The sequence below is a fragment of the Chlamydotis macqueenii genome, chromosome 14 (assembly GCF_036417535.1).
Source record: "Chlamydotis macqueenii isolate bChlMac1 chromosome 14, bChlMac1.mat, whole genome shotgun sequence".
In the NCBI taxonomy this organism is placed as follows: Eukaryota; Metazoa; Chordata; class Aves; order Otidiformes; family Otididae; genus Chlamydotis; species Chlamydotis macqueenii.
In genome coordinates this window covers 12,614,801-12,626,000 of record NC_141569.1, presented here as the reverse complement: position 1 = coordinate 12,626,000, position 11,200 = coordinate 12,614,801, and the positions used below count along the sequence as shown (strand labels likewise).

Genomic DNA, 11,200 nt, shown 5'->3' with positions numbered 1-11,200 from the left:
ATTTTCAGCCTTTTAGGCCTGCTGCAAGACAGCCCCAAGACAATGCACAGCACAAGTGAAAATACAGAGCACATCAGGGTCACCTATCCCAATTCGCTTTCCATTTCTTCCTTTCTTCACAGGATGAGGAGCTTTTTCCTCCTTTGTGAGTCTTTGTAAGCACACTCACCTGCAGTATCCCACCTTCGCCAGGCTCTCCAGGACTCCGGGGGAAAATGCTCTGCTCCTCAGCCACCTCAAGCCCTCCCATCTCTACCAGCTGGGTGAAGGAGAGGTAACTGCTCTGCTGATGCCAGCTCCCCTTAAAGCACAGCCAGACCATGGCCCCAGGTGTCTCAGCTGTTAACATAAATACCTACTGATTTTATTATCGCTCTTTTATGCCTCATTGGATAATACAACTTTATTCTTTGCATGACTGTTTTGAAAATGATGAACTCATTAGAAAGTTTGCCGTAAGTCTGTGAATCTTCCCTGTGGCAGCAACATCTGCTTTAGGTATTTCACACCGCTGCTTGGGATGAGCTTCACAGCAAAATTGGTACTGACCAATATTCAGTAAGAGTTGGTCTCTCTCCTGCCCGTACTACTTTTCTGCTCTTGCAGGAACTCCCCAGCCTCTGTTTAAAAACGGGTTCTTAAGAATAATTGGGGAAAATTATTCTTCCACTTAAAGCTGTTTTGGGCGTATTGTGTCTATGGCTCTACACATAGTGTTGATTCATCCTCATGGGGCTGCTTCCAACTATCCAAGTAAAGTTACAAAGTTTACTGTTCCAGAGAATAAAAGCTAAAAGCCAGGTCTAACTGGGGAGCAAAGAAGGAAAGGCACTAGGCCACAGATACTCCCCATTTACAAGCTAAAAGCCATCAAACAAATTCATCATAAGACATTAGAGTAATTTGGTATCTAGAGGAGTGTAAAGGCAGGGGAAACTTTCAGCTAATATTTTGTGCAATGTCCATGACTTTTCCACAAGCATAGAAAAGTAAGAATTTAATTAACTTTACAAAGCAGTTATTTTTTGTTCAGTTGTTTTAGAGGCCTGGAAGTGAGACTTTCTACCCTGAGGACTTCTCAGGTCATAGGTGTGCCCGAGGAGAAAGCCACAGAGAAAAAAGGTGATGTATTTTGCAGAGGAGACAATACACTTAGTCATAGTTCTCTGAAAACAAGCTGAGAATATTCAGCACATTGAAGTACTGATCCTGTAGACCCCAAGACATCCCATGAGATGTTGAACATCAATAGCTCCTGCAGATTCAACTGTGGGTGGACAGGAGTTAATACATTGCCTTACTGAGCTGTTACCAGGACTGGGTTTACCTGACTAACGAAAATTCAACTAAATGTATACTGAAATACTAATACTACCAAGTTTTTCCATCTGTCATCTTTGTCGTGGCACCTATGAGATTGCTTCTGCCCTCTGATGGCATGGATTCTTTTGTAGCTGGCAGATACAATACAGAGTAAAGACAAAATTTTTCAAAGTGTGTGGTTTCCCTTTTGTGATGGAGTAGCCATTCTGGCACTTCCTCTTTTTTCCAAAAAGGAAGTGAGAACTTGAAATCAGTTATAAATATAATGGTAACTTTCTTTAGGATTTGGTAAGTGGATTCTGGAAATTTCCTTTCAAGCCAGTAGGGTTTCTGTTTCTGGAACAGGCTGATAAGGTTTTTAATTAGAAGTGTAGCTTTTATTTGTTTTATTAGAATCATGTGAATAATGCTTCAGTAGTCCAGTCACGTTTAGCTGCTGAGCAGAGGGAGCAGCTAACATTTTGCAAACTATGTAATGTCCCAGCGATGACAAAGGCATGCATGTGTACAGTCCTTAGTGTATTATATAAATGTTTTCCTCTGTATGGATCTCCTCTTCCAGGGCACTATGGTTCCCTGCACCTTCTGGCCTCCAAAATGCAACAAAGCTGCAGAAAACAGTAAAAATCATGCTGTTAAATAAAAAAGAGACAATAGAAACACAGAAGAGCAGACAGCTAAATCAACCAGCACACTGGAAAAATTTAAAATAAGCAAAAACACTTATTTAAACATGACTGATAATGAATCATTTTTCCACTTATGAGACAACCCCCGCTTGAAGTTTGTATGCTCCCTAATGCAATAAACTGACAGGTATACTCATTTTCAGTTACTAACTAATGATAAGTAGCAGGATTTATTAATTTCTTTTTGCAATGTTTCCTCTTAACTTGAGATTATAAAAGAAAGTAAAGTATGTGGTGGGATCGTCAGCATACTGACATTTTCTTTCTGCAACCTAGTTTGTCCTATGAGCTAAAGCAGAAACAGAACACTTACTTTGCAAAGTCACCCGTCTTCTTCATCTTGTATAAATATTCTAAGGACCATTCAGAATGAAAATAAAGAAAAAAAAGAAAGAAAACAAATAATTTTCTTTAAACCATTAGAAGAAAGTAAACTAGTGCGTTAATAAAAAATTCAAGTGTAAGAAAGTAAGTGAACTTTAGGCAGACGTTTTTCGTACAGGAAATCCCCATTTTTTCCATGTGACCTAATTCATATGGCTTGGTCTGACCAAGAGCCTCTATGCAGAAAGTCTAACACATAGAAAAATGTTGAATACAGTTACATAAAACCAGTTCCCCTCCTGTTATCAATGGGAAGGACTGGGACACCATGGCAACTGAGGAATGGGTAGGTAGGAGAAAATGAGTGGGGCAGGAGAGGTGGGCTTGTATGCCTCTCCTCACCAGACCCTGGGCTGACTGGTTGCTAAGGAGTCTGAGAGATAAAATGCACTTGCACTTTGCTGTTCTGTGCCCCAGAGGCTAAGGGGGAGAGCCGAGCCAGCAACCACAGCGCAGGGCACAGAGTGAGGACATCCAGGGACCTTAGCTCACTTCCCTGAAGGAAAAGGCATACAGCATCTGCCACAGCTGTGGGTGTACCTGACCAATACTTGAATAACCACCTTGAAAAGCACTTACGTCTAGTGAGGAACAGAGCCAAAATAAGGATGGTTAGAAGTACTGCACATAAACCAATCCCAATGTATAGCCCATTTTCTGAATACCGCTGACTGGAAAGCGATACAGACACGTTCTGTCAAACACAAAACAAATGAGCATTAGTGGCACTGAGAGCAAGAAGCCCATGCAGTACCCCAAACGCCGTTTGTGCGTTTTGGAACCCCGCAGTAAAAGTACACTTGAGAGCAAGTGTCTAATTGAGATACAGGACCAGTTTCAAGCAGAATCACTGCAACAGTTGTGTGAACCATGCTGTTAAACACAATTTTTTGAGATTGTCAAAGGACCTGAAGTCATGACTAATCCCATTTGTTCAGGGTTAATACTATTTGGTGAATATTTTATTTTTTATGATTAAAATATCTCCTAGTGTCACACCCTCCCACGTTTTTGTCAGCTTATTCAGTAGTTATTCAAGGCTTTTTACTAATTAAGTAAATACACCTTCTCCCTGCATTGGTCTTTATTTAGGCAAAACTTCTTCTGAAGCCAGCCGTTAGATATCTAACCTCTCATTAGGAACTCATGCCTGAGTGATGAGTCAGCGTGATGCCTGACCTACACTCTGCACATGCAGCCCAGCAGTATGAACGCCCACAGCACATACTGCCTTGTAGTACATCACAGCAGGTCTTCCCAAAGGCTAGCTTGGCTGTCTTTTCTTCCTGACAAAATCTGGGCGATGTTACTGCCTGTCACCCTGCAATATGCGCTGGAGGGGACTTGGCAGGACAGACAGAGAGCTGCCTGTTTGAACCCCACTGCACGGGGAGCGCAGGGCATCTCTGTGCTCTCAGGTGGTTCCATTTCCACGCTTCCCCACATCCTGCCATACTTGCACGTTTGTGGTTACATCCGAGTGGTCTGAGGTGCCCAAGTAGTGATCAGAGGCCTGAAAGGCAATATAGATGTTGCTAAAGCTCTTCCTGCCTTAGTAGGAAGTACTTTATGCATGCAAAGTAGGGGGTTTTTCCTCCTTAATAATGAACACACAAGCATTCTTTCATAAGCACTAAACATGCAGACTACAAAAAAAAAAATTATTTTGCAGTCAAACTAAAGCAGTACAAGTGAAGACAGTACAAGTGACCCAATAACCTCCCATGTCTCACCACTGTGTCTAGGCATGCTATAGCACAGAGATGCTTACAGTCTGAGGAGCTTCCGAAACAGAAACTGATGGCCACGTTCTTGTGACGGTGAAGGATGATTCGCTGGCACTCCCATGAGCTGAGCAAAGGCAAGACAAATACATCACTTGCAGAGAGAACCATTCTGTCTCGACAGAGCGGAATTTGTATTGCTGACTTGGGACCACCTAACTTAAGTATCTCTATCAGGAGTCCCGGCTCTGTGTATCAAAGAGGTTGGTGCCTTCAGAGGGCAGCACAAAACTCTGAATATTGGAGCCTCTGCTGTCCTTTTCAGAGCTTTGAATTCCTTCCAGGAAACACTTAGCTCTTGCTGTTATCTCAACAAAGGGCACAGAAGGAAGAAGTTACCAAGGTAGGCATCTGGTCTTGGAGACACGAAAAAGCCGTGGATGCCTAAAGCAAACTTAGGTTATTGGATGAAAACTGATTAAGGTTAGCTCAGCACCGTGAAAGAGCAAGTGGTGCAGAATCAGAGAAAGGAAGTGGTACTTTTAAAGTCCCAGACTGCTGTACAATAAACAGACTGATCAAAGTGTGGTATGTTTGCACAAAGACCTGCAGCATATTTTGAGGTAATCTCCCAGAGCAAAGCTGTTTGCAATATTTAAAATTCAGAGCTACAAACTTATGTCTCCCACATCATCAGTATCGGTTTCTCCTTGGGTTGTCAGACGACATACAACCCTCCTGAAAACAAAATCTCCTGTTCACATTATGACAACCCCAGCTGGTTCCTTTGATGTTTTAAATAGTTAGCCCTATCCCAGAAGCTTTATTTTGAAGAGGACAGGATTATCTGCTTCACTGTTCTCTTCAATCGGAGATTCTGGAGTATTCCTACATCAGAGGCACACGGCCACCTGCCTTTTCCAGTCTCCCTCTGAGTTGACATGCGCATATTAACTTGTATTTTGAAAACATAAAAAATTGTTCCACTAGTAGCTAAGGAAGATGCCACAGAGTTAAGAAAACCCGTGAGTTCTAAGATTGGAGGCCATGTTATGTGCAACTGGAACAGAAACAGTCTGAGAAAGTTTTCACTTCTTCTTCCAAAAAGGAAATGCAACTGCTGTAACATTTTAGAGTTGCTTAGCTGGAAACATCTGAGATGGAGGGAGAAATAAAAATGGCATCTCTGATTTTTCTTTCAAAATCCAGGGAATAAGCTATTGTTACACTACGAGCTCTCTCTTGGGTACTGGAAATTAAAGTTGTCTTTTTAAGACTGAAAAAGATACAGATGACTGGGTATATGGTAGAAGTCTATGAACTTGTGAGCGGAATGGAGAAACTGAGTGAGGAATAGTTGTTCACTATTTCTTCCACTACAATGAGCATAACACCTGGAATCAAGCTTCCTCCTACATATACAGGTTCCTTCTGTTGGACTGTCTATATAATGTCAGGCAGAATTTAAATCCAAGTTCTGATCTCTGTATGGTAATGTTTAGTAAATTTTAGCCAAGACATTTCTATCATCTATCATTTTAGTTCCTTCCTGAGATCCCCATTTGCAACATAGCTTATATATGCTATTAATACTTGCATAAAAGTTACCTGAAGTCTGTTCAGAGGTGTAAGTGTGAGGACTTGCAGTAGAGATCCTAGCTGATGTTAAAAAAAATAAAACAAAATCAACATATGTTATAATTAACCTTAGTGTGCATTTATGTAGTGAAAAAGAGAAAGTTTCTATAATAGAAATTTGATAGCACCACCTACACAAGTACATCTGTCAGCCACTTGTTCCACATATCACCATGATTTTTAAACACAAGAGAAAAATTAAACTCAGAGGAAGAGCTGATAAAAAAAGAAAGTTGTCTATACTAATTTTGTGTCTCTAGGGCCTTTACTCTAGAATCAAGCAGGCAAAATGAAGCACCATTTTCTATTTAAAGGGTGCAAGTATAATGCTTTGGATAAATTAAATACCCTATGCTGCCCTTTCTCTTAAATTCTTCAAACAGTGCTTCTAAGAAAGCTCAGTAGTGCTGTCCACCATGAAACAAAGTACTATGTTTTTCAATTGCAGCGACTGCACTGGGATTACCACAATGCCAAAGACAGCTTAATGTAAACTGCACTAACAGTAGATCTGCAAAGTCCTAAAGATCAGTCCTGTGGATGACTATAGAAATCATTTCCACCAGAAGCTTTGAAATCCAGACCCATCAGCAGATTTACCACAATGGTACTCACACAAGAGCGTGCCTCTGCACTCACCTTTCTCTATCACAACCTTGTGATTAATTCTCAGATCATTGAACCACCCTGAGATCTCCACGCGGCAGCAGTATATCCCACTGTCTGATTCCTCGGCGTTCAGGATCATGAGGGACACGTCGCCCATCATCAGGTTCCCTTTCAATATATACCTGCTGTGGTACTGGTTTGTTACCTTCCACCCATCTGTCCAGATAATGGGCTGATAACATTTTGAAGCAGGGCAGCTGTCACGACCCCAGCACATTGATGTGATATCTTGTCTGCTCTTAACGCTGTAAAAGCAGGGCACAGTGACATTCTGACCAACTTCTCCTTTCACAAGTGATTCCGATGCTGTGGGGCCTGCGGAGAAAAAGATAAATGTAGTTGTTGAGCACAGCACATGCAAGTGGAAGCTTCTCACACATCTTGCATGATCTTCCACCTCACAAACACCACCAGGCATTGCTGGATCAGGTTTTCCACAAATAGACGTGAATCCCAGCAGGACTGGCAGTGAAGAATAACGATCGAACCAGTTCAGAACGTATCTCTAGCCAGTGAAAGAAGAAATACACTTTCTGCAGCCTCTGCAGGTAGGCACAGGTGAAGAGAGAACAGAATTTGGATCCGCACAACTCTGTGGTGCTCTTTAGCCACATCCAGTCTGTTAGCCCTATTTTTTTTTCCCCTGAGTTTAGATTTAATCCAAGCCACACATGGAGGGATAGTAAGACACTGATTTTCATTAAAACTATTGTGGGAAACTCTTCCTCCCTTTCAATGAAAAGCCACTAAACAACACGTTCCAATAGGATGATCATTGCTGATGCATTTCCTTTTTTTCTTGCCTAAGAACTTTTCTGAGAAATTTTACACCCTTTTTTCCCACTACCTTATTTTCTTCCCTCATTCTTATACAGTTACTAACTTGTTTGGTTCCTATTAAAAAGTTATTTTTCACATTTCCAGAAGGCTGTGTCACACTATTCAAGTCAAAACAGCGAGATCTAACAGTCAGTAGCCCACTCATCACAGGGAGATTTTTCCTGTATTTAGACCACTCCAATCAATATTGCCTTTAGGAGGGTTTTAATATAAGCTGTGTAAGTGCCAGCCAAAATTTATGCTCTGGTGATCCAGTCATAGCTATCCTGCAATCACCTTCTTCTAACAGATTATGCAGTGAAATGCAAGTTCTGTCCGCTTGTACCTCAAATAACACTGTTTGCCATATACTTACCACTACATATTTCTTAACAAATTCAGTAACATGAGATCACATGTGTAAATATTTCAGGGACAGAATTCTCTGCAGCAAGTATAGGCAACCGATTATCTCTGTTAAAAGTCTAGCCCAGTCTATAATTAGCGAGGGAGCTCCCCGAGGCAGGTCTGCCAGCAGGTGCCGGTGGATCCCATGCGCTGTACGGCTTGATTGCAATTGTCCCTTGTGAAGAAACTGTTTTGCCCAGCTCAGTAATTTTCCTAACCTAAGCTATTATAGTTAAAAATAAGTCTGCGTGCAGAGATTTTGCCACAACAGCATACTAGAAACTAATCTCTGAAATGAATGTATTTTAATTAATATTAAAAAAAAAGCAAACTTGGAATGAATCTCATCATTAAAGGCTTTATAAAAAACTATAAGAAACAATATCTGTAATATCCCTTTTCTTTCTACTGAACATATCCTATCATCAAATTTTTAATGCCTATCTGCCTATACTAGCACCACTCTGCAACCTGTTGTTTTCAGTGCTATTGCCTTTATCAATATTTTCCTAGGAGGATTGTTTTCTCAAAATAAAAAAAAAAAAAAAAGAAAAATTATCAATTTGTCCCAATAAAATTTCATATTGGCTAAAAACATCAGAAGTCACAGTTGACCTTTTCCCTGTCTTCCTAAGCATTTAGGAAAGCTAAAATTCACAAAGCCTGTTGAAATGAAATATGCTTGTTTTACTTCTTTTCTAAAATGGTTTAAAATCCTTTGCATGTCTCAGATCATTAATATATAAAAAAACCCAAAAGATCATTCACTAATAAGACTAGCAGACAGCCTAAGAAGCAGTGTCTTTAAAACCGTCATACCCTTGACATGATTTTGTTTTAAAAAGGAGATAAGGCCATCAGAAGACTATTGAGCCACTGTGATAAAGTCCTATTCATAACACAAAACTGCAGCTTCTGTGCCACGTGGCCGCTCTTCTAACATAAAATCGTTCTAACATAAAAATCTTCCTCTTTGCAGCCTTCAGAAACACAGATGCATGTTACCTCCATCCACCTTCACCTATTTGTTTAGGCTCATAGTTACCTGTAAACAGGATCAGAAGAATCCAGTTCACACAGAAATAAGACGACATTGCGGCTGAAGATGAGGAACACCACTACTGTTCACCCTTCTGACACGTACATTCAAGAACACTTATCTTCTTTGCAAACCTCTGGTTTTATTTCTTAGCACGTCATCTTCAGGCACAGTCGAGAATGCCCTTTAGTCTAATTCAGATTGCCTTTCCAGTGGTTAGTCCGTTAGTTTTTAGCAGCACAGCCAAGCGCTGCTGCTGGTAGCGTACACAGCTGAACTCTCGCTGCCTGTGGTTTGACTAAAAGGCTAAAATACTCTGCAGCACTTCAGAAATCTACTTCTCATTTTTTCCAGATCTGCTTGATTACAGTAGATAAAACTGTTGTCAGCATCACTGAGCTGACACAACAATCACTAATCCATTGCCCCATACTGCTTCCCATGCCTGTTTTTGCCACAGTAGATAGAATTTGGATAAGAGATTACATAGGATATGTAACAGACCGCGGTAAACAGAAAGGACTTGGCAAAATACCAGATTCCTAGGAAGAACTATTCAGGCATTTAATCCTAAGTTTCTGGTTCTAATACTTAGAAGTAACTCAGAGCATCTTTAGGCAAATACTGTTTCCCTTGTAGGCTATAATTTGGTAGTATTGGAAAGTTGTCCTCCTGTTACACAGTTGTAGCCTAATAGAGTTGCAGTCTTTTATCACCTGACTCTTAAATATTCTGTATGCATCTGGGCTTTTGCAATATAAAGTAAAACAGAATACAGAGGTCACTTTAAAAGTAGTGTGGAAATTATGCCATCCCAGGCTCAAGGCTCACTTTCACAAAATGTTGAAATACAGCTTTTAAGAAATGGTGTTCCCTGGCCGCTCTCCCCGTCCCTGAATTACTTAAGTCTTCTTCAGGACATCTTGTCTCTTTATTTTGTTTGGACTAGAACTGCAGCTGTGATCAAGTGTATTTGATTTAAGGCCAACAAATGTTTCTCTGCTGAACTAATCTACACTGTTTTATCCAGGCAAAATTAGGTTGTACGGAGTTATTTTATCAATACCTGAAACAGTAGAAAGCCTTCCAAAAACATACATTAGGCTAGAACCAGAACCAACAGAGGTGCCTGGCACTGACTACCTTGACATGAGAGCAGCGTCACCAAAATGACAGGAGGAAAAACAAGGAATTAATGTAGCCAAGAGACAAATACCAGCAACATACCTGTGGAAGAGAACTGAGAGAAGGAGGAAGAAAGGAGGATTTTTGCATGCAGTGACTGGAAGCAGGACTCTTAAGAAGAGGCTTACTCTTCATTCCTCTCGTTTCTGCAGAAAAGGAAACTGCAGACAGCTGCTACAGGAACACTTCTGATCATTAACGGCAGGATCCTGAAACTGCTGTGCATAAATAGAAAAGGCAGGGCAACCTGGCTCTGGCAGAAGGCTAGCGACAGCATTCACCACAGCCATGCCATGATAGTGCATGGCACCAGCTGACGAACTCCTCTCAGTGGTTCGGTGTGTGACAAAAATCCACCTGCAGACCAGGACATGTCTCTTCTGCCAGCTGCCTGCAATAACATGCAGTGTGCATGGGTCCACATGGATCCCTCCTCAGCATGGGCCATGTCTGAGCTCTGAAATAAATAAACAGGACAAGAAAATAATGAAACTGTTATCCCATAGCTCTACCTGAGCCCATTCTACTCACTTCACTCAGGTTGTTTCGCTCATAAACAGTATACAGTAGTTCGGGTCCTGTCTGTTTCCCAGGACAGCCGTTCCAGTCACATAGTAAGAGAATGTGAGAGCTACAGGGCAGTAATTAACCCATTTGCTTTGGATTTCAGCTCATAAAAACACAGACCATATACAATGCATTGACATAATTTCTGAGTTTCTACAGGCCTGTTTTCCAAGTTCCTATTTTTTGTTTGTGCAAGAAATGAGCACCATTTCTGTAGAAAAGGCATCAACATAATTTTTTTCATGCAGCCCTTAAAGTAGCTGCACATTTTTTCTTGACTCAGAGCATCCAGCCAAATGATATTTTGTGAAAATAAAACCAAATCAAAACATTAAATACTGAAATAAGTTTATTAAATAAGTTTAAAGCATTGTTGGAAACATCTCTTCATTGCACTATTTTAAAGTCAGATCATTAAGTAGCTTTTTTTCTTTTCCCCCTAGATGATGAGAGTTACAAACTTTCCCCTTTTGTCCACCGGTTACACACTTGGCTTCTCTGTATCAAGAAATTTCTGGAACTTTTCAAGTAACTGTACTTCTCTTATCCCTGTGCTTGTTCAAATAGTGTAATAAAAGGGCTGGGCTTTTTTCTTTTCCTTCCTTTTTTTTTTTTTTTTTTCATTAAGAAAACATCCAACAAAATGCTGCTTAACAACTGATATTAACCTTATCTCATCAACTTTCACAAGGCATATATAATCATATGCATTTCAGAGGCAGAGTACTTCAAATGTTATCACACCCAAAAACAAA

At 40.6% G+C, this 11,200-nt stretch overlaps 1 protein-coding gene across 4 annotated transcripts; it reads right to left on the bottom strand.

Moving 5' to 3' along the window:
• Positions 1-1,692: 1,692 nt before the first annotated feature.
• Positions 1,693-8,944, bottom strand: LOC104475000 (hepatitis A virus cellular receptor 1 homolog). 4 transcript variants are annotated; one of them, XM_010120332.2, is made up of 8 exons: positions 8,700-8,944; positions 6,398-6,742; positions 5,729-5,779; positions 4,168-4,247; positions 3,853-3,909; positions 2,976-3,090; positions 2,326-2,365; positions 1,693-1,931 (listed from the first exon to the last, which is right to left on the bottom strand). In XM_010120332.2, exons 1-8 carry the CDS (start codon positions 8,746-8,748, stop codon positions 1,838-1,840), a joined length of 831 nt encoding a protein of 276 aa, XP_010118634.1. In that variant the 5' UTR covers positions 8,749-8,944; the 3' UTR covers positions 1,693-1,837. The 4 variants fall into 4 exon arrangements, with proteins under 4 accessions (XP_010118634.1, XP_086615021.1, XP_086615020.1 ...); XM_086758895.1 differs by lacking the exon at positions 3,853-3,909; XM_086758894.1 differs by lacking the exon at positions 5,729-5,779.
• Positions 8,945-11,200: the final 2,256 nt, after the last annotated feature.

What these genes read in the sequence shown, in the direction of transcription:
- LOC104475000 (XM_010120332.2), bottom strand. Translation starts at nt 8,748, where the DNA reads ATGTCGTCTTATTTCTGTGTGAACTGGATTCTTCTGATCCTGTTTACA. An exon ending in TCTTCTGATCCTGTTTACAG is followed by an intron (nt 6,743 to 8,699) that starts GTAACTATGAGC and finishes TTTTCTCCGCAG; the next exon opens with GCCCCACAGCATCGGAATCA. An exon ending in TTTCGGAAGCTCCTCAGACT is followed by an intron (nt 3,910 to 4,167) that starts GTAAGCATCTCT and finishes ATTGCCTTTCAG; the next exon opens with GCCTCTGATCACTACTTGGG.